At 34.8% G+C, this 24,459-nt stretch overlaps 1 protein-coding gene across 3 annotated transcripts in view; it reads left to right on the top strand.

Moving 5' to 3' along the window:
- Positions 1–24,459, top strand: part of CNTN1 (contactin 1) — a 359,783-nt gene that overhangs the window by 301,516 nt on the left and 33,808 nt on the right. For all 3 annotated transcript variants that reach the window (XM_045873624.3, XM_045873625.3, XM_045873626.3), the window contains 5 exons: positions 8,598–8,832; positions 11,339–11,442; positions 19,391–19,577; positions 22,009–22,121; positions 22,918–23,074. In XM_045873624.3, the coding sequence (XP_045729580.1) occupies positions 8,598–8,832; positions 11,339–11,442; positions 19,391–19,577; positions 22,009–22,121; positions 22,918–23,074 (796 nt within the window). The remainder of the gene's footprint in view (positions 1–8,597; positions 8,833–11,338; positions 11,443–19,390; positions 19,578–22,008; positions 22,122–22,917; positions 23,075–24,459) is intronic.

Raw genomic sequence — 24,459 nt, 5'->3', positions numbered from 1 at the left:
CAGAGCACTAAATGAGAAAAATATGCCGCCAAGAATACTATATCCAACTAGGCTGTCATTGAAAATAGAAGGAAAGATCAAAAGCTTCCAGGACAAACAAAAACTAAAGGAATTTGCAAACACAAAACCGGCCCTACAAGAAATCTTGAAAGGGGTCCTCTAAGCAAAGAGAGAGCCTAAAAGCAACATAGACCAGAAAGGAACACAGACAATATACAGTAACAGTCACCTTACAGGCACTAATGGCACTAAATTCCTATCTTTCAATAGTTACCCTGAATGTAAATGGGCTAAATGCCCCAATCAAAAGACACAGGCTATCAGATTGGATAAAAAAACAAGACCCATCGATATGCTGTCTGCAAGAGACTCATTTTAGACCCAAAGACACCCTCAGATTGAAAGTGAGGGGGTGGAAAACCATTTACCATGCTAATGGACACCAAAAGAAAGCTGGGGTGGCAATCCTTATATCAGACAAATTAGATTTTAAACCAAAGACTGTACTAAGAGATGAGGAAGGACACTATATCCTACTTAAAGGGTCTATCAACAAGAAGATCTAATAATTGTAAATGTCTATGCCCCTAACATGGGGGCAGCCAATTATATAAGGCAATTAATAACAAAAGCAGAGAAACACATTGACAACAATACAATAATAGTGGGGGTCTTTAACACCCACCTCACTGAAATGGACAGATCATCTAAGCAAAGGAACAACAAGGAGATAAAGACTTTAGATGACACACTGGACCAAATGGACTTCACAGATACATTCAGAACATTCTATCCCAAAGCAACAGAATACACATTCTTCTCTAGTGCCCATGGAACATTCTCCAGAATAGATCATATCCTAGGTCACAAATCACAAAAGATTGGGATCATCCCCTGCATTTTATCAGGGAATGCTTTGAAACTAGAACTCAATCACAAGAGGTATGTCGGAAAGAACTCAAATACATGGAGGCTAAAAAGCATCCTACTAAAGAATGAATGGGTCAACTAGGAAATTAAAGAAGAACTAAAAATTTCATGGAAACAAATGAAAATGAAAACACAACTGTTCAAAATCTTTGAGGTGCAGCAAAGGCAGTCCTAAGAGAAAAGTATATAGCAATACAAGCTTTTCTCAAGAAACAAGAAGGGTCTCAAATACACAATCTGACCCTACACCTAAAGGAGCTGGAGAAAGAACAGCAAAGAAAGCCTAAACCCAGCAGGAGAAGAGAAATAATAAAGATCAGAGCAGAAATCAATGAAATAGAAACCAAAAGAACAGTAGAACAGATCAATGAAACTGGGAGCTGGTTCTTTGAAAGAATTAACAAGATTGATAAACACCTGGCCAGACTTATCAAAAAGAAAAGAGAAATGACCTAAATAAATAAAATCATGAATGAAAGAGGAGAGATCACAACCAACACCAAAGAAATACAAACAATTATAAGAACATATTATGAGCAACTCTATGCCAGCAAATTAGATAATCTGGAAGAAATGGATGCATTCCTAGAGATGTATCAACTACCAAAACTGAACCAGGATGAAATAGAAAACCTGAACAGACCTATAACCACTAAGGAAATTGAAGCAGTCATCAAAAATCTCCCAACAAAAGCCCAGGGCCAGATGGCTTCCCAGGGGAATTCTACCAAACATTTCAAGAAGAATTAATACCTATTCTTCTGAAACTGTTCCAAAAAATAGAAATGGAAGGAAAACTTCCAAACTCGTTTTATGAGGGCACCTTTACCTTGATCCCAAAACCAGACAAAGACCCCATCAAAAAGGAGAATTACAGGTGCAGAAAAAGCATTTGACAAAGTACAGCATCCTTTCTTGATTAAAACTCTTCAGAGTATAGGATAGAGGGTACATACCTCAATATCATAAAAGCCATCTATGAAAAACCCACAATGAAAATCATTCTCATTGGGGAAAAATGAGAGCTTTCCCCCTAAGGTCAGGAACACGGCAGGTGTCCACTATCACCACTGCTATTCAACATAATACTAGAAGTCCTAGCCACAGAAATCAGACAACAAAAAGATAAAACACATCCAAATCGGCAAAGAAGAAGTCAAACTCTCACTCTTTGCAGATGATATGATACTTTATGTGGAAAACACAAAAGACTCCTCCCCAAAACTGCTAGAACTCATACAGGAATTCAGTAAGGTGGCAGGATATAAAATCAATGCACAGAAATCACTGGCATTCCTATACACCAACAACAAGACAGAAGAAAGAGAAATTAAGGAGTCGATCCCATTTACAATTGCACCCAAAACCATAAGATACCTAGGAATAAATCTAACCAAAGAGGCAAAGAATCTGTACTCAGAAAACTATAAAATACTCATGAAAGGAATGGAGGAAGACACAAAGAAATGGAAAAATGTTCCATGCTCATGCACTGGAAGAACAAATATTTGAAGATGTCAATGCTACCTAGAGCAATCTGCACATTCAATGCAATCCCTATCAAAATACCATCCCTTTTTTCAAAGAAATGGAGCAAATAATCCTAAAATTTGTATGGAACCAGAAAAGACCCCTAATAGCAAGAGGAATGTTGAAAAAGAAAAGCAAAGCTGGTGGCACCACAATTCCGGACTTCAAGCTCTATTACAAAGCTGTAATCATCAAGACAGTATGGTCCTGGCACAAAAACAGACACATAGATCAATGGAACAGAATAGAGAGCCCAGAAATGGACCCTCAACTCTATGGTCAACTAATCTTTGACAAAGCAGGAAAGAGTGTCCAATGGAAAAAAGTCTCTTCAACAAATGGTGTTGGGAAAATTGGACAGCCACATGCAGAAGAATGAAACTGGACCATTTCCTTACACCACACACAAAAATAGACTCCAAATGGTTGAAAGACCTCAATGTGAGACAGGAGTCCATCCAAATCCTAAAGGAGAACACAGGCAGCAACCTCTTCAACCTCAGCTGCAGCAACTTCTTCCTAGAAACATCACCAAAGGCAAGGGAAGCAAGGGCAAAAATGAACTATTGGGACTTCATCAAGATAAAAAGCTTTTGCAGAGCAAAAGAAACAGTCAACAAAACCAAAAGACAACTGACAGAATGGGAGAAGATATTTGCAAATGACACATCAGATAAAGGGCTAGTATCCAAAATCTATAAAGAACTTAGGAAATTCAACACCCAAAGAACAAATGATCCAATCAAGAAATGGGTGGAAGACGTGAACAGATATTTTTCCAAAGAAGACATCCAAATGGTCAACAGGCACATGAAAAGTGCTCAACATCGCTCGGCATCAGGGAAGTCCAAATCAAAACCTCAATGAGATACCACCTCAGACAAGTCAGAATGGCTAAAATTAACAAGTCAGGAAATGACAGATGTTGGCAGGGATGGGGAGAAAGGGGAACCCTCCTACACTGTTGGTGGGAATGCAAGCTGGTGCCACCACTCTGAAAAACAGTATGGAGGTTCCTCAAAAAGTTGAAAATAGAGCTACCATACGACCCAGCAATTGCACTTCTGGGTATTTACCCCAAAGATACAAATGTAGGGATCCGAAGGGGTACGTGCACCCCGATGTTTATAGCAGCAATGTCCACAATAGCCAAACTGTGGAAAGAGCCAAGATGTCCATCGACAGATGAATGGATAAAGAAGAAGTGGTATATATATACAATGGAATATTATGCAGCCACCAAAAGGAATGAAATCTTGCCTTTTGCACGACGTGGATGGAACTGGAGGGTATTATGCTGAGTGAAATAAGTCAATCAGAGAAAGAGATATATCATATGACCTCACTGATATGAGGAATTCTTAATCTCAGGAGGGTTGCTGGAGTCGTGGGGGTGGTACAGATGGGGTGGCTGGATGATAGACATTGGGGAGGGTATGTACTATGGTGAGTGCTGTGAATTGTGTAAGACTGTTGAATCACAGACCTGTACCTCTGAAACAAATAATTATACGTTAAAAAAAAAGAAGAAGAAGATGATAGCAGGAAGGGAAAAATGAAGGGGGGGAAATAGGAGGGGGAGACGAACCATGGGAGACTATGGACTTGAGAAACAAACTGAGGGTTCTGGAGGGGAGGGGCATGGGGGGATGTGTTCCTGGTGATGGGTATTAAAGAGGACACATACTGCATGGAGCACTGGGTGTTATACGCAAACAGTGAATCATGGAACACTACATCAAAAACTAATGATGTAACGTATGGTGATTAACATAACATAATAAAAAAAAAAGGGGGGGGCGCCTGGGTGGCTCAGTTGGTTGAGCGACTGCCTTTGGCTCAGGTCATGATCCTGGAGTCCCGGGATCGAGTCCCGCATCGGGCTCCCTGCTCAGCAGGGAGTCTGCTTCTCCCTCTGACCTTCCTCTCTCTCATTCTCTCTCTCAAATAAATAAATAAAATCTTTAAAAAAAAAAAAGAAAATTACAAAGGAATACCCTTTATAACCACAGATACAAAACTTAACAAAATGTTGGCAAATTAAAGCCAACAAAATACTAAAAGAATGATACACTACGATGAAGTAGTTTAGCCCAGAAATGCAAAGTTAGTTTCACATTCACAAATCAATCAATATTACTCATCATATTGGCAGAATAAAGAAATGAAACCATAGGATCTTCTCAAGATATCCTCATTCATAATTAACACTTATTCATGATTTTTAAAAAAATTCTAAGTAAACTACAAATAGAAGGGAATTTCCTACACCTGATAAAAGATATTTATGAAAAATTTACAGTTAATAATAATGCTCAGTGGTGACAAGCTAAATGTTTTCCTTCTAAGTTTGGACATAGAGCAAAGATATCGCCTTTTAATGTTGTTAATGGAGGCCCTAGCCAGTGAAATAGGGCAAGAAAATGAAATAAAGACCACAGTGTGTGGGCAGAAAATTCTAGGGAAGCTATAAGCAACTATAAGAGCTAATAAACACAATTTAAAACGTTGCAGGATACCCGGTCAATATTCTAAAGCCAATTGTTCTTTTATATATTATTGGTTTGCTGCTAATAAAACTTAAAAACAAACAAACAAAAAACTAAGTTGCAAGATTTACACTATGAATTCAAAATTTACTAAAGCCACACCAATTAAGACAATGTGATACTGTCATAAGGACTGATATCAATGAAGTAGAGAGCCCAGAAATAGACTCACACTCACATAAACAATTAATTTGCAAAAAGGCACCAAAGCAATACATTGGGAGCAAAGAAAAACTTTGCAGTGGAAGGTATTAGAATAATTGGATATTCAACTGGGAAATGTTTATCCAAAAGGAACCTGAATGTTCTTCAGCATTGCTTTGTCCAATACACTAAACTGATGGGTTAGTCCTTTTCTAGTTAACATTAGTTAAATATGTATTATCAGTGTAATAATGTATTATCAGTGAGTCAAGATACTATTTCCTCTATTATGGTAATACTTCTACTGCAGTGGTATTATTTTTTTTTTTGTAAAAATAATTATTTAAGTTAGTTTTGTTGATAGCTCCAATGTTAAAGTATAAAGTAAACAAAAATTACCCATGATCACACAACCTAGAAATCACTCAATTTGACATTTTGGGGTGGTCTTTCTAGTCTTCTATATATAAAGTCATAAAATTTGTATAATGCATGTTTAAACCTATTATTTTGCATGTAATTTTCTTTTTGTAAGATTCCTTGAGATTTAATTATTTTTATTACTTTTAATTATTATATTTTATATATAATATGTTTATTATTTTTGTTTGCATGGAATATGACAGTATTAATTTTCATTTCAATGTATTTTCATGATATCTGTAATTGATTTTCAAAAGACAAATTTTAACTGCAAGCTTTATCCAACTTGCACTTCTAATAGACATCTATTTCTGGAGTATCTGCCAAGCTCATAATGACTTTTCTTCTGTGGAAATTATTCATTTCACAATCCTCTATCAAAATGTAACTTTACTTAAGGAAAAAAAAGAAAAGAAAGAGAAAAAAAATCAATGCTCAAAGCACAAGAATAGATTACTGAAATTATTTTTTTCTTAAATGCATGTCAGATTTTACCTGGCTTACTATGGCTTCATATGCAGTTCCTATGCAAAAATAGATCCTGGATGTTAAGGGATCCATTGGTCTAAAAGATTAAACAAACATTCAGCTATCTAATTCCAGATATATCTTGAACTCACTGTGGTGTGGTAACCCAATATTAATGTATAGCATTTTCTCTGGACATTCAAACCCCAAGACTTAGTTAAAAAAAACTTTTGTATCAACACATGTTTTTATTTTTTTAGAGAGAGAGAAAGAGAGTACACATGCATGCGTGTGCAAGAGCAGGGAGGAGGCGGGGGTAGGGAGGGGTAGAGGGAGAGAGAGAATCTTAAGCTGGCTCCATGCCCAGCACAGAGCCCATTGCCAGCTCCATCTCACGACCCTGAGATCATGGCCTGAACTGAAGTCAAGAGTTGGTGGTTCAGCGGACCATCCGAGCCACCCAAACACCCTCAACACCCGTTTTTAAATTGGAGTTTGCTTTTGCACTTGAAACTTACTTTGATCACTAGTGTAATCTATTATGATAAATCTGTCTCAGAAGTCACTCAAGGGACTTGTTATTAAAGCATCCAAAACATTTTGTTAATTTTTTATGACCCATAGAGGAGTTCTGTATCAGAGACTGTAATGTCTGAAAAACACTGCATTTCAGCTGGATATTTGAAGTGAGAGATATTGTGGCAGAGAAAGCTGTGATAGTAGAGGCTTGTCTGAATTAGACACAGTGACATTTACTTAGGTAACATGTTGATATAGCTCCATGCACCCATTAAATATTTTTAGTGTTTAGTCACTGCAGATAGTCAAAGAGCACACTAGGTTTCAAAGGATTTTTTGAGAAGTGCAGAAAAAATAACAGGTTTAATCTTTGCAAAAATCAAATTGATTTCTGTAAGTGGATATTTAGCAAAAATTGACTTCACTCAGTGCTCTGTAGTCATATTTTATTCTTGGCATTTAATTTACATTCTTAAATAAGATTTAGAAATAAAATGTTGAATCTCAAGTTATTTAATTTGTAAGTTTTAGTGTCAATGTAACATATATAAGTGCAGATATTAAGAAAATTAGAATACTTTACTCTTTTATATGTGGCTTGAATATTTTTTTTTAACTCAGTGGGTATCTGTTTCAGAATAAGATGGGGATATTATCAAAATTTCATGATTAGAAAGCCTTTTCTAAAAATTTTAAATCAAGTCTCTGGTGATACAGCCTGAGAATCATTAATTTTTTTCCAGTTTTATTGAGTTTTTTTTTTTTTTAGTTCGCAAATTTTTTTCCACTTTCATTAAGATTTGAAAATTCTGTAAATGATTCTGGTATACTCTAAATTGCAAAAACTAGGGAGATAACTATCAAAAAGAAAATTGTTTAAACTACTGTAGAAACATTATATTTTCTAATAATGTAAAAAAAATCAAATTAGTACATTCTTGGAATCATGCTTTACGATTTACATTTCTATACCATCATGTTTAACATAAGTGTATTCAAGCAACTGTGGTATATTTACTTCAAGGTTTTTCCTCATGATAACTTAAGTTTGATATTTCCGGTGAAAAAGTAAATATCAATTTGCATATTTATCTTTTTGACTTTTTTAAAAAGACTAAATGATGAGTATTTACTAGAACTAGCTTTGCCATTATTTATAAATAATGAATTGTCAAAGCTGACATGAACTTTATTGGGCAGTTGACATGTATAATTATAAGAAACTCAGAAAATAATGCCAGACAGAGCACTTTCTTCAATATTGTGTCAGACAGGGGCCCACAGCCAGCCTCCTACAGATGAGGGCAGCATCATCTCTTCCTTCACTTTCTCTCTTTTTCCCTCTGACCAGTTCCCACTGTTTGATTATAAGACAGATCTTCTAGAGTCTTGTATAACTCTCTTACCATTGCCTTTCAACTCTAAATAAATTAATTTACTCATTCATTAAATATTTCTTGAGGCTTTGTTCTAGGTCCTAGGGATAAATATAAATGAAATTCACAGAAACTCTTCCCTCATGAAACTTATGTTCTAGTAATTGAGAGAACAATGACGTGGATAAATAAGTTAAATATGTAGTGTGGATCATAGTAATGTTAAAGAGAACAAAATAAAGCAGGGAGGTGGGATATGGGGGTATTATGGAAAGGCTCTTGAAATGGCAGATTCTACAGCCAGGAAAGACCACAAGTAAGTGATTTTTACCTCAAGAAAGTGAGGGAAGGGGCCTTCTGTTGTATGGAAGAGCATCCTAGGGATAAGGAATTGAATGTAAAAAGGCCCAGAGAAGGAGCCCCACCCCCTGCCCGAGATATTCCAAGAAGAGCATCTTTGGTAAGTGAAGTCATTACTTGTTTGAACATGTTTTTGCCTTGGCATTTTCAGGCAGCACTAACTTGTGAACATGTTTTTTTAAAGTACATTTTTACAAAGAACATACTTTCTTATATATCATTATTATTATTTGCTTTGAATTTTCCCCCTATTAAACTGTATTGCTTAAACCTATTTAACATTTCAATTTCTGTGTAGCCTTTGTCAAGAGAATACCACTACGGCAACAATTTTGGTTACATTGTGGCGTTTAAGCCCTTTGATGGGGAAGAATGGAAAAAAGTTACAGTTACTAATCCAGATACTGGCCGCTATGTCCATAAAGATGAGACCATGCGCCCATCTACTGCATTCCAAGTTAAAGTTAAGGCCTTTAACAACAAAGGAGATGGACCTTACAGCCTCACAGCAGTCATTAATTCAGCACAAGATGGTAAGTAAAAGAAAGACCTTACTAATATGATGAGGGAGGGGAGAAGCCTAATCCTCTGTAGGCATTTTGTTTGCTGCCTTTTAGAACCTACTTACTAAGATCTTTTCATACTACTAGGCATTTCTAAATGAGTATTCCTTTGATCCAAATTAAAATGTCACTCTATACATTTAAAGAATGCCTCCAAAATCTTTTTCATCCTTTAGATCATGTCCATGATAGTTAGGAAATCTCCACTAAAATAAGTGGCTTAGATCCCTGTTCCTGGCCTCTTGATTCTAATTTTGAAGTCAGAAATTCTCCATACTTGATTGGAACCTCAGTATGTCTGTGCATTCACAATATTTACTGCTTATAAATTACTTAACGTATACTTTTTTGGGAGTAAAATTTCCCCCTTTTAACCTAAAAATTGTATAATTATAGCATTTATGTGACTTTTTTGTCATTACAATAGAGTACTAAAATTTTATTAAAGGGAATATAAGCATAATTCTATGAAAAAGGAGTCAGAAAGGCAGTTGAATTTTTTTCTTGGAAAAGAAAAAAATTGTCTGGAAGACTATTTAGGGGGTAAATATATAGATACTGGCTGTCTTTGTTTTTCTAGAAACTTTAACTGATCTGAGCATGCTCCTAAAGGACTCTATAGCTCTATGCTAAATAATATATAGTTTTAGATTATACATAATGATATTAATTTCTGTGATTTCCTATTTAAGTTATTATGCTTTTTATTATGATTTTCCTATTTAAAGAAAGATAAGACCTCCTTACTTTTTAAGATCTCATTATATCTCCATACTCATCAGCACTATGTAAATATTAATGACTAGAAAAGCAAATAGGGATTTCATTGCCTTCTGACTTAACACTTTTGTCCTTGACCAAGTTCTCTTTTCACATGTATGAAAAGCACAAATGGATAGTGTAAAGACTTAAAATTATAAGAGATACTCCTCTGATCTCTTAAAGGAAAAACACTCTATTCATTTACCCAGTTTGCACTATTTTTACTTCAAAATAAACAATTAGCTATCCCATAGAACTCACATATGCTCTTCAGTCATAGAGTTACTAGTTTTCATATTTGTTAAAAACTTAATGTGCATTCAAATCATTCCATGCTCTTTACCGACAACACAAACATGAAAGGCAACCATATATATATGAATATATATGTGTGTAGGTACACACACACACACACACTTTTTAAGTTAGTTAACTAAATACATAGAAAGAATAAAAATAGAAATTATTTAAGTTTATAATCAATTCAGGTCTTTTTAGTCCCAAGTAATAAATCTTACATTCTCTGTGCTTGTGCTGATTCAGCAGAAATATGATAACTTGACTCAGTGTTACCAGTTTGAACAATATGAGTGCATTTCACAGAGGAAATGAAAGTAAAAAGCATTTTACAAGTTATCTTCTCACCCAATATCAATTTTTTATTGCTTTGTTTGATGCTAAAGTAGTCAGGCAAAAGGCCATGCCTGTCATTTCTTTAGTCATGGCCATCTGCTTTTAATTATATTTCTTTTCTAAATGTTTCATGGGTCTCATAAAACCTGCATGTGCCGAAACTTGTATAAGTGTTCATCTTTTCTTTTACTACTAAGAAATCAATCATAGTGCTACATGTTTACCTTGATTCAGAAAGACAACAGTGTTCATGTGCAGGGCATTTTTAACATAAAAGAGGATTATAGCTTGTTAATAAAAGACAATAAAAATTGATCATTCTTGCTTAAAGATTTCCTTAGTTTCTTTGTGTAATTTTCATAAGGGATGTAAATTACTTTTTTTTCACTGAACAGAGAGGCCTTTTTGATATATATTTGACTTGATGCCCAGTTGGAAGATTAGACTTATAAAAGCTTTCCTGAGCCCAAGAAGCAGTAGATGTCACAACTTGTTTCAAAGGATCTTAAAAAAAAAAAAAAACTTATGCATAAAAGAGAAAGAAGTATCTCTACGTAGTATCTTTAGCTCATGTAAATACAAAGTATGAGAAAATTGAAAATTAATTGTAGTGAACAATGTTTTATAATAAATATCAAATTTCCTATTTTTGATAATGTAGAGTTGATAAACTAAATATAATAATTTAATCTGCATCAATGGGCTTTCTTAAGCAGATTAGTTGGGAGAAATGCAAAAAAGAATTAGTACAGTTCTTGCTCACAGATATTGGAGAACTCCATGAAGCTTCCCATATTTTTTAAAAGTGTGTATGTATATGTGTATATATATGTGTATAAGTCTATGTTAACATTCATGTAGATGTGTGTGCATATATCATTGATGACCATGAAATAAAGTAATATTAGTAAAACTAGAGAAAAACATAATAAAATTATTTGACTTATTTTATTTTACAAATATTAAAACTACTTAAAATATTAAAATATAGTTTTAATCCATTCATTCAGCAAATGGTGCTATTTGAATTTTGTTATATAAGCATCTTATATAAAAATATAATGTTCTCATCAAATTTCAGCTCCCAGTGAAGCCCCAACAGAAGTAGGTGTAAAAGTCTTATCATCTTCTGAGATATCTGTTCATTGGGAGCATGTTGTAGAAAAAATAGTGGAAAGCTATCAGGTGAGTTCAATTTTTATCAAACTATGTACATTTATTCATAAATATATTAGCATAAGCTTTCAAATATGTTGCATCTTTCAATGCTCTGTGGCCATTGATTTATGTGGCAACTAATACTATAATCTCTGTATTTAATATGTCGGGCATTAATAAGCTATTGGGTTTTTTTTTTAAGATTTTATTTATTTATTTGTCTCAGAGAAAGAGAGAGAGCAAGCAAGCACAAGCATGGGGGTATCAGGCAGAGGGAGAAGCAGGCTCTCCACTGAGCAAGGAGACCGATTGAAGGCAGACGCATAACTGACTGAGCCACCCAGGCGCCCTATAAGCTAATTGTTAAGAGTAAGGCAGAGGTTCCTAACTGGCTTATCTAGGAGAGATGTAGAGTCCTGTGCATTCACAAACAGTTAGCCAAAATAAAAACTAAGGTAATAACATCCATGGTTAAACAAGATCTTTTGAAGCATTCTCATAAAATGCTGGTGAATTTTAAGTTTTTTGGAAATCATTTCAGTAATTTATAAAAACATCCTTAAAATGTTTATTCTATTTGTTTCAATAGTTCTACTTCTAAAAGTCCCTGTAAAAGAAATAACTATAAAATATGCCAAATATGTGTCTCATAAAATAGACACATTTTCATAAGGGATCTTTCATAAGATCACAAATATGTGATCTATGAAGGTAGAAAATTGGTAACATTCAAAATATCCCAAAGAAAACTTCCCTTGATTTGAGTCTTTAAAGACCAGTAGGAATAGCCAGTTAGAAGGGGGAGGATTTATATTAGTTAAAGGGAAAAAGACATGGAAACCTGAAGCTGGAATGATAGTTGGGGTCTTTAATATGATGCTAGCAAAATGTAGATGTGATTATGCAGGGAAAGTGAAATCATCTCATATTTTTAAGCACAAAGAGTGAAAATTAAGAGGAATTGGCAACATCCTATCTTTGCAGATGAGGAAATGTATGCCAGAGACTCAACAACTTGCCTCAGCACAAATGAAGTGTCAAAGCAGTATCTAAAACTCAGCTTTTCTGATTCACAGTTCAGGGCTTTATACCAAACCACAGACTCCTCTCTGTTTTAGGAAGTGAATGGACAGTGAGGGCCCTTCTGAAGCCACAGGCAGTGGGCTGCCTGCCCAATCAGCTAGCCCTCTCAATTCTGGTGCTCTCCCTTCTTCATCTGTCCATGAAATATTAGCTCCTCTAGGGCAGGATTTTGTCTGCTTTCCCCTCAGTGCCAAGAACAATGCTGAGCACAGAGTAAACACTAAACAGATACTCACTGAGGGCTGATTGTGATACTCAAGTATGATCAAATCAAGTGTTACAATCTGGCCTTCTCAAAGCCATGTTCCTGAGATGTAACCACAAAACCAACCCCAGGTTTTAACTTTTAAACATGTAACATATCAGGAAGCTCTTTTTTTTTTCTTTTTGTACTGTAGGTTAGGATTTAGGTACATCTCAAAATGTCTTCAGATAATCTTTGCAAGGATTCAGCTGAAGTTATTATAAAAAGAGTGGAATGGTAGGAGTGAACTGGAAAGACCTAATATTCATAACTTCTTAAATTGACAATTACATTTACAGCTAGTAGAAAAGGAATGGGAAAAATAGAGAAATTCACTAGCTGTTGCAAACCCCTGTAATAAACAAGTTCAAGGTTTCTTGGGAGAAGACATCAGTATTTGGAGTTTGAAAGTCATCTCTTGGACCATAGCATTTTTTCTTATTTCATGGTATTCATTTTTAAGTAATAAAAAAGAGGAAAAAGGATTATTTAATATATAACTCACTCATGAATTGAAACACTAAATATATATTTTGCTTTTTAAAAACCATTGTCTTTGCCTAAGAATTATATATTGACTATTTCATAACTTCCAACTAGCAGAGAACCAAGGAAATATGAGGTGGGAAGCAATGATAATTATCAGAATATAAAAGCTTTTTTTTATTGGAAGTAAGCATCAATTAAGGATTTCCAATTAAATAGCAAAAAATCTTTAGCAGGTAATATTTTCTCAAATGATAATTTTCAAGGAAAAAATGTATGCTATTGAGGAATTTAGTTTCACAGATATCTGACTTTTGCAACTCCATAGTAAGTATAAAATTGTGAGCTCTGTTCCCAAGCAGATATAGGTTGATATCTCAGCTCTATCACTGAGGAATTTGGTACAAAATTTATCTAAAATTTCTGAGCTTTGGTTTTCTCATCTGGAAAGCTGGAAAGAGAGTAATCATGCCTCATAGAACTCTTGTGTGGAATGAAATGAAAGCATTTAATGCTTTTCCCTATTCTATGTCATTGGATATTTGAAGACAATGATGATGATGACAGTGATGAAGATGATAATGATAATATTAATTATAAGAATAATAACATTTGTTGAGCCCTTACAATGCTAAATAGTTAAGCTTATTGTATTTAATCTACATGATCCTAGGGAATAGACACTATTATTATCCCTGTTTTAAAGATGAAAAATTTGAAGTTTAGAAACATTTGTCTGAGTAATAATTGACATAACCAGATTTGAACCTAATAAATTAAATAAATTAAAAATATTGGAAATAAATCTCAAAATTATTGTTCCATTTGTTCTTTCTTAAAAACCTTTTGAGTCTTTGACACAGAACCTTGAATATCAAAGAGACAAGCATGAAAGAAAGCTTAAAAGAGAATATCTGTAACATGTATTCTCCTTTAAGAAAATGCCCCTGTAAGGGAGGGGGGTGTCGCTTGACTGAGTATAATGTGGTTATTGTTTCTATTTTAAAATATGATGGGAGATGCTAGCAGTTTAACAAGATAGATGATTGAGAAAACTAATATCCCAGTGCACTTCCTATAAAAATGTACTCAAGGTCTAAGTTATAAAGAAACAGAGGGGGGGAAAAAGTGACACATTAAGGAAATAAAGTAAAAAGCTGGAGGAGCCCATCTCCTATGTGACTGACCTCATCTCAAGGTTAATTTCCTGATATTTCAAGTGAGAACTGTAGGCAATTTAGTTTAAAAATAATCTCTTCCCTTGTGGTTTTAAAATATATCTCAGTAGAGTGTTTAAGTTTTACTCATTTTTTCCTCTTGCCTAGTTGAAGAGCTCCCCACTTCTACCCTTAATACTACTAAGTTTTCCTGCAGTGTAGATGAACTAGAAGAATATAAGAAGTGCTTATCCAGCAGGTAAAACATTCACTTAACTTAATGAAAAAAAGCAAAATATGCTATCAGGAACAATGAATGCAAAAACTCTTAGCAGCTGAATCAGAGATTAATGCAGATGATTGGTTGCACAATTATCTTAAAAGATTATCAATCCTGAGTAACCTACTCAGATGTTTTTAAAGGTTAATTTATTACGGTGAGCATAAACTAGTATTTAGGAAGCGCTTCATTTTCTTATTTTGATGAAGGCATCTGTCTTCATCTGGATCTCCCCAAAGCAGAGCCTCACACATAAGTGTGGGAAAAGGTAGTGTTTTGTTGTTGTTTCTTTTTTTTTTTATTAACATATAATGTATTATTTGTTTCAGGGGTACAGGTCTGTGATTCATCAGTCTTAGACAATTCACAGCGCTCACCATAGCACATACCCTCCCCAATGTCTATCACCCAGCTACCCCATCCCTCCCACCCCCCCTCCACTCCAGCAACCCTCAATTTGTTTCCTGAGATTAAGAGTCTCTTATGGTTTGTCTCCCTCTCTGGTTTTGTCTTGTTTCATTTTTCCCTCCCTTCCCCTATGATCCTCTGCCTTATTTGTCAAATACCACATATCAGTGAGATCATATGATAATTGTTGTTGTTGTTATTTGTTTGTTTGTTTTAATATGAACCCAGGGAGCAAGTATGAGGAAAAAGCATAATGAACAGGAAAAGGGGAAACTCGGGTACAAAGATGCTTTATCTTTTTGGCAAACCCTTACAAGAAGCTAATTGAAGCCTACATAGAATTGGTTGGTCCCAGCACGAGTGGTCAAATTTTGAATAGTTCCCCAAAGGTGTAAGGATACAAATTTGAATAATTTATATTATTGCTATTCCTTTCCCATGGAATATGCTAATAATCAAAGTAGTCTGGGATTTGGATAATATAGTTATTATATAATATATTTTTAGAGATTGAGATTTTTTTATGTCAACATCTCATTTTTTTCACTTAATAACCACATTAAAATTTTTTTGGAAATACTGTATTATATCCTTAACAAAGGAATTTTTACTTGTCACATGATTTTTTTTTTTTTTTCAGAAAATTCAGATTAAAAGGACAGAACTTAGAAATCTGATACAGGGGCGCCTGGGTGGCTCAGTCAGTTAAGCATCTGCCTCCAGCTTAGGTCATGATCCCAGGGTCCTGGGATCGAGTCCTACATCAAACCCTGCATTGAGCCCCTCATTGGACTCCTTGCTCTGCAGGGATCCTGCTTCTCCCTCTGCCTGCCACTCCCTCTGCTTGTGCTCTCTCTGTCAAATAAATAAATAAAATCTTAAAAAAAAAAAGAAATCTGATACAAAGGTTTATCAAAGTAGAAAATAGTAAAATGGAGCAAGCCTGATTTTCAAAAGTACTAAACATCTTTAGGCACTTCCATAATTGTAACATCCATTTCTATATTCTAAACCCCTTGGTTAAAAGAGTCATTTTTCCTGCAAATTTCTTAAAAATTTCTGGGAAGAGATATAACTATATTATCTTTGTACAAAAGTGGTATTAGTGTAGCACACAAATTTATGGAAAGTATAATATTCTTTTGCTAAGGTTTTTCGTTTTAGCTTCCTAATACTTTTGTAAAGAGTAAGCTTTCTTGGGGCAAAATGATATACTTAGATCTCTCTGTCCGAGATATTAGTGATTTTGTGTGAGCTTAAACATTTTGATTTCTTCCTTTATTTTTTTAATGAGATCTAGAACAGCAATGAACATGTCGGCTTGGGTCCTCACTGCATTCCCAGCACCTAGCACAGTAACTGGTACAAAGTGGGTACCTGATAACTATTTGTTCAATGAGTGAAAGAGTGTCATACTTCAAATGCAGTCCTATGCACCAAAAATAAATGATAAATACCTTTCTGCAAAGAGTTTCTAAATTAGTAGTGGTTGAGAAAGACAAGTCATGAGGCAGTTTCATAATTGTTTAATAAGCACTATGATAGGTTTACAATAGACGAAGGATGCTATGGGGATTTTAGAAACATGTAGACAAAGTGAAAATTATAAAATGACACATCATTAAATAAAAATAAATACATTTTTTGTTACTGTAACAGATGAAGATGAATTTATGGTTTACTATCCATAAAGCAGGACCCAATCTATGGATGTATGTATATATTTTCTAGTCATGATAATCCATTTCTACTTCATCCAGGCTCTCTTTTGGTCTCCCTAGTGATTAGTCAAAAGCAACATATGTGTTCTGCTCCATGACTACAGGTTGTACACTTCACTCCAAGCAATTTTCTCACAGATTACTGTCAGCGTTTCACCACATTGAGAAATTCAGTGAGATGATCAAGAAGCAACAGCCCAAATTTATTATCTATTTGGAAATGAAGTGCATGACCAGTGGCTAGTTCAGTGAAAAAAGATGGTACCATATATTACATATATGTATCTACTGTTTATTTTAGTATACTTCAAAAACATTGTAAGTTTTATGTAAACATATACTTTAAAGAGGGACAGATTATTAAATCATTTTGTCTCAGATGCTTTCATTTGTAAAGAGTAACGATACTGTGAAAATTTCAAACTCTTATATTATAAAATAAGGAAATCTATTTAGCACACTTAATAATTCTTTCTGCTCCCTAGTTACAAAGGCATAGATAAGTCACTGCTTTAATTAATTGTGAATTTTAAAAGAGACTGACCATACAATCCCTGCTAAAATTAGATGAATAAAGTCATTTCTCATTTCAGATATAGGTGTAAATAGTAAATTAAGGAAAGCTTTGTTCTTTTCTTTTGTATTGCCAAAATGCCTCATGGAAATTTGAGAAGGCAGAAAAATTTTGTCACTTTAATTCCTCATTTTTGTACATAGCATCTTCTAGAAATGGTCTTTATTATATTAATCTGGTTAAAAAACTTCTCTTCTTTAAACTGGATAGAAAAGTTGTTATAATGGAATGAAGATTTTGAAATGTGGTATACATCTCAGTCAATAAGCATACATATAAAAATGCATGAACTTCAAGGACTTTGGTTTTGATTGCTATAATACATTCTAGATTCGTTGTGAAGATAATGTATGAGGATAATACTACCTTAGTGCCTGGCATTTCATTAGAATACAAATGTTCATTTTATTTCTCTTTAGTCAAGCAATAGAAGAGGCCTTATGTATTATCTAGTTCAAATGCTCACTAAAATATAGGCCATCGCCCTCCTCAGATGAATGTACTCACTGCTTGAACACTTTCAGAACCCAGAAACATTCCTTCTCAAGGAGGCTCCCCTCCTTAGAAAGTCTTGTCTGCCAACCGAGATCTGCTTCTGGAGACATTTGGTGCAATTCTACTTCCTTGGTTCTGAGGCCATCCTTCTGGTCAGATGACAGGAATGCCAAGGAGATCCTATCAAAACCATTAGGAAGAGTATTATCGACATGAGAAAAATGAATACTAGTAATCAAAATAAAAATATTGCAAAGGAAACCAATTAGCAATTTAGTAACTAGCCTTTGCTCTGAAATGTGCTCATTCTACATATAAACCTTACTTTGTTACCAAGTGAATTCGAGCTATCTAGTTCCATTTTATAATGGTTTAATTTGTTTTATTTAAATGAATCACTCAAGATTATATAAATATTAGATATTATTGTCTAAGCACTTTGGTTAATTATGAAATTAAATTTCCATTACTTTATAGACAGGGAATCTAAATATGTAAAATACGGGGCGCCTGGGTGGCTCAGTTGGTTGAGCGACTGCCTTCATCTCAGGTCATGATCCTGGAGTCCCTGGATCGAGTCCCGCATCGGGCTCCCTGCTCGGCAGGGAGTCTGCTTCTCCCTCTGACCCTTCCCCTTCTCATGTGCTCTCTCTCATTCTCTCTCTCTCAAATAAATAAATAAAATCTTTAATAAATAAATAAATAAATAAATAAATAAATAAATATGTAAAATACCAGTATATTTATAAACAATCCTCTCCTTTTCATTTATACCTTAGATATACAGATTTCTGACCAGTAAAACAGCCTTATTAGAAGGATGAAAATCATAATTCACAACTTTTACTTAAATTTTAAGAGACAAAAAAGACTGTCATTGATACATTGGTTGGTAAAAGTGATCAGTTCTAATCACAACTGGATAACATTTTTTAAGATAAATTTATTTTCAGGATAAACAAGTTCCTCAACTAATTATTAGGTATAATTTTTTTCTTTGATATCTGGCCTCAATATAGGTTCAAAGGAAATGATTTTGCATGCATACTTCTGAAATGAGCTCACAGAAAGTTATTACACTGGTGTGGTTAGGCCACATAATGACTGTTTCTGTCAAACAAAGTTTATTCCTGTCAAACTGTTTTATCAATGACTCATAACAAATTTGACATCATATAAACAGTAATAAAACAGGAAATAAAGGATAAAAATTATTGTGGAAATACTTCCAAACAGAGACCAGTGTTGTATTTTGAAGGTAAATTGTATGCAGTTTTTTTTTTTTTTCTCGTGTTAGTGTGAGACTATTTCAGGCCATGAGGTGAGCCTTTGATTTGTCTTTGACATCTTTAATAGATCTACGTTCTGTGCCCTGCCATATTCTGACTAACAGAAGTGTAAGTAGCACTAAGACTTGAGTATATGACACTCAGCGCCCATCACTGGTGTCAGAACCAATTGAAAAGGATATTCACAACTGAAATGTCTGAATCATGAAAGAATCTCACTCAGTTTGAATGTTTGCAGATTCGGTACCGGGCTGCCCAGGACAAAGAAGCAGCTGCACACAGAGTTCAAGTCACCAGCCAAGAGTACTCAGCCAGGCTAGAGAACCTTCTGCCCGATACCCAGTACTTTGTGGAAGTCAGGGCCTGCAATAGTGCAGGGTGTGGGCCTCCCAGTGACATGATTGAGACCTTCACCAAGAAAGCACGTGAGTGTCAACATCTACATTTTAGACTTGTCAAGAAATATCGATTCAATCCTGATACAGGTACATTTGAGAGAAATTTGCTACCTAGCAGTCTTAGTACATTCAGTTTTCAATTTTATCCTTGACAATCGCCCAAGATTTAAAAAAAAAAAAAGTTGTTAGTTATTGTATATGATGAAAAAAATGTGGACCATGCCTTCACACATTTAATGTTTTACTATAGAAATAAAATTATAGAACCTGTCTTTGTAAAGGCTACCCCCCAAAATTTTGTATCATTAGATAATTAATTTGTCTTCTCTGTTTTTATTTTTAACATTGTTTTTAATAGGACTGCATCAGTAACATGAGAAAATTAAAATTCTGCTTATTTTCTATGCTTTTATTGATAAGCCTTTGTCAGTGCACAGTGCAAATGCAAGCTGAATGTTGTAGCAGTCTGTTTGCTCTCTTATTACTGTATGTTCTCACTGTTTATATAACAAGACTGCCTACCCTGCTTAGATCTTCCAGGCATTCTTGCCTCTCTGGCTTCACTTTGATATCTCCTTCTTGAACCCAGGTTCAAGAAGAGAATTTATATTTGAGGCTCTAGGGAGTTTTGCAAGGATTTAAAGACATGAGTACTATTAGGGTTTGACAATTTATGAAATCACTTGGCGAAAAGGTAACTGAACACGGGGTAAAGTGGCAGACTTTGATGTCGGATATGGGTTTCAGATCTGTTTTTGCCACTTACTAAATGTGTGAAGAAAGACAAATTACCTCACACCTTTAAACCTGTTTTCTAATTTGTAAAAGGAACATTCATTTCTTTGTTCTTTTTTCCATTTATTCACTTATCCAAAGTATACTATGTGCCCATCACTGTTCTAGTGGTTGAGGATACAGAAGGGATCAAGCCAGATCCAGAGCCTCTTGTCATAGGATTTACAACCCAATGGAAGGACTTGGGGGGAAAAAAAAAACCTGACAAATAAGTATGTATGATAATATCAGATGACAGGGCAATAAAATGAATAAACAGATGATAAAATTGAAAGTGACTTGGGTGGGAGTTAAACCCCAATTGAGTGGTCAGGAAAAGCCTCTCTGAGAAGATGCCATTTAAGTCAGATATCTGAGTATATGAGTCATAAGAAGGACCCACGTGATGTGACGATTGGCAGGGAAGGGATTATTTCAGGTAGAGAAAGTAACTAGTGTAAAGCCTTAAGGTGGGAATAGTTTGGTATGCCTTAAGTGTAGAAAGGCCAGGGGGGGCAGGGTGTAGGCTGGAGGTGAGAAGGAGGAAGTGTGCTGGGATTGAAATATGAAGGGTCTCGTAGTTGTAGGTCATGTTAGGAGTTAAGAGTTTTTTCTAAGTTTCATAAGAGCCATTGGAAGATTTTAAGGCAGAGAGTGATATATAATTCATATATTTTTTACATCATTCTGGCTTCTGGATGGACAATGGGTGGTGATGGAGTAAGAGTAAAAATAAAAGAGCCAATGGGGGACAATTTTACGTAGTGGTTGGAATTAAGTGATAATGGATATAGAGAGAAGTGGAAAATTTTCTGTGGAAAGATTTGACATCTTGGTGCTGGTTTAGATGTTGGCTTAGAAGGAATGGAAGACTGAGTACTGGATTTTTTATTCAGAAACTGGGAGTCCAATTGTGTCATTTGCCAAAAATGGGAAAGACCCACAGAGAGGAAGATTTGGGGGTACATGGCAAATGTTCCATCTTGATTACAGTTGAGAAGACTTTGAGACATTCAAGTAAAGAGAGGCAATTGGACACATTCTTCTAGAGGTCAAGAGAAATATTAGCCCTGAGATAAAATTGTGAATTATTAAAGCCATGGGCTCAGATGCAAGATTTAGGGAAAATTCATAAATAGAGGAGAGAAGGGTACTCAGGATCAAGTCCTAGGTCATGTCAACATCCAGAAATTAGGCACAGGACATGGAGCCAGGACAGGATGGTTAATGAGAAGGAGCAGCCGGAGATGTAGGAGGAAACCCAGATGTTAAAAGAACATGAATTTAAGAAAAGAATGAGATTCAGAAAGCGATTAGAAGGTCAACTCTGTGGAATGCTGCAAAAGTATTAAATCTGAAAGAATAAAATGTGACATTAGATTTGGCCAACTGGAGGTGATTGATGACCTTGAAAACAGCAGTTACAAAAGGCTGGTGGGAAAAGAAACCTAAGTAAAGGATAATGACAAGAGAATAAAAGATAGTTATATTACCTACCTCACAGGGCCATGGGTACATTAATGAACCCAAGGATATAAAGTGCTTAGTCTAGTGTATGGCGTGCAGTAAGCACTCATCAAAATTAGCTCTTGTTGTCACATCATTATCATCACTGACTTGAGGCAGTTTGCAGAACTGAAGTTGGAGACGGTGGCTGTCACTTGCATATTATTACTTTCCATAGCTCCAAGCCAGCCGCCAAGGATCATCAGTTCCGTAAGGTCTGGTTCACGCTACATAATCACCTGGGATCATGTGGTCGCACTATCAAATGAATCGACAGTGACAGGGTATAAGGTATGTAAAAGATTACTGGATTATTCCCCACATGGGCTTTATTCTTACAAAGAGTGACTGATGTTTGGACTTGATTGAGGTTTGTTGTACCAAAACCCATTCAGCTTTCCTATTCTAGCTATACAGCAGAATCAAATGACATAGTACCATGTTAAATTTTGAAATGTGCAAAGATCTTGAGTGAATTCTACAAAAATGCTATGTCAACTGAACAAGATAGGTAGAATAACTGCTTTAAGGAATAGAGTTGTTAAAATAATCAGTGCATAAAGAGGAGAAAGAATCCATTTTTGTTTGGCAATGATTAAGATAGTGTTGCCTAATGCACAGCAAACTGATGTATTGAGTTACCTTCCATAAATGAACATAAAAAGGAAAAAAGATTATTTCCATATATTCCCTATATCACACATCTTTTATTGGATACCAAATTTTAGGAATAATATGAAAAAATTAAATTGTGAGGCAATGTTTTAAGATGACTTCAATATGTTGAAAGAGCCCTCATTTTATACCTATTCTGTAAGAAAAAAAAAACCCACATTTTTCCCTCTCCTTATTTTAGGACATTTAAAAAAAAAAAGATGCTTAAGGAACTTCCCCTTGGATCACCCTAAAAAATAGGTGAAATCAACTTTTGTGAATTAAAAATGAGTTTTCCAGCTAGTGTTACACATAGTTCCTAAAATTTTTTATTACTAATAAAAGTCTAAAGCATTTTTATTATGGTTTTAGTGTTTTAGCATTGGCTCATTAGTCCACTTTATTAAATATACATCTTTTGGCACTTTTTCAGGTACTCTATAGACCTGATGGCCAGCATGATGGCAAGCTGTATTCAACTCATAAACACTCCATAGAAGTCCCAATTCCCAGGGATGGAGAGTATGTTGTAGAGGTTCGTGCACACAGTGATGGAGGAGATGGAGTAGTGTCTCAAGTCAAAATTTCAGGTAAGCCAGTCATTTGAGACACATTTCCATTAAGTACTTGTAAGTTTTTAGACCATATAGATTCTCAAGAGTAAAGGTAGGATTGATATGCACACCAATGTCAATGTTTTCCTAGGTAAATTTGAAATGTCAAGGATGTCCTGAAACTTGGTATTTCTTCCGTTATAAATCACAAAAGTAACTTTTAAACATACCTCATTCTTTTTGATTATTATCTGGATGACAAAGCATAATTAAAATACCATAATGCAGGTATGGTAATAGCATTGCATAGTAACAGATGGTCGCTACACTTATGGTGAGCATAGCATAACATACATACTTGTTGAATCACCATGTAGTATACTTGTAACATTGTGTGTCAACTATACTTCAGTTAAAAAAATACCATAATGGGGCACCTGGGTGGCTCAGTTGGTTAAGTGACTGCCTTCGGCTCAGGTCATGATCCTGGAGTCCCTGGATCGCGTCCCACGTCGGGCTCCCTGCTCGGCAGGGAGTCTGCTTCTCCCTCTGACCCTCCCCCATCTCATGTGCTCTCTCTCATTCTCTCTCTCTCAAATAAATAAATAAAATCTTTTAAAAAAATACCATAATGCATTATAGTTTTACATAACACTAGACCATTAGATAATAATATCCAAACTTCTCTTATAACAAAAGGAAATTCACTGGACTACTATTAATACTCTCTTAACTCCTTTTTCTTTGTCCTACACATATTAATATAGTAATAAAATAGAAAGACAGTAGATGGTAGCTCCTTCCTTTACCATCTCTCTCTGTGCCTCAGCATATGTGTTCTTTTTCTGCAAACTCTATTTCTCACAGCACTGGCTAATCCAAAATAAATACTTGAGCCAGTGACCTCCTCTCTTTTTGGGATTTGTAGAACTCTATTATTTAAATGTTGATACTTTTTTCTCACCCTGCATGATATAGTCTAATTATAATGAATTAAAATTGATGTTAATTTGAGAGTTTATGAGACTCTGAAATTCTATGAGATGCTGAATTAAAGAGAAGAATAACTGATTTAGAAAACAATGCTGATTTATAGCTAAATAGATGAATATGTTAGATATTTAACTAATAATCAATTCTTGAATGCTAAAATTTTTAGTCTGACCCTAACTGAACAAAGAAACTGTAGAATTAACACTTGGAAATGTCAAATATTTGGTGAATAGTACCATTCTAGAATTTTCTTATTTAAGTTTGGATTTATTTACAAATTGTTTAAATAGGTTTTCTCATAAATTTAATTTACATTGAATTTTTTTTTAGTTTAGACATTATTATAATGTCTCTTTAGAAATTTTGGAAATTACCAAAATTTGAAAGGAAAAAAAATCAGTCATATTCCAAATAGTCTAAAGTAGCTA

The sequence above is a fragment of the Mirounga angustirostris genome, unplaced genomic scaffold (assembly GCF_029215605.1).
Source record: "Mirounga angustirostris isolate CCGP_5_RB_7025 unplaced genomic scaffold, mMirAng1.0.hap1 SCAF_5, whole genome shotgun sequence".
NCBI classification, from domain to species: domain Eukaryota; kingdom Metazoa; phylum Chordata; class Mammalia; order Carnivora; family Phocidae; genus Mirounga; species Mirounga angustirostris.
This window is presented reverse-complemented; position numbering and strand designations above follow the sequence as displayed.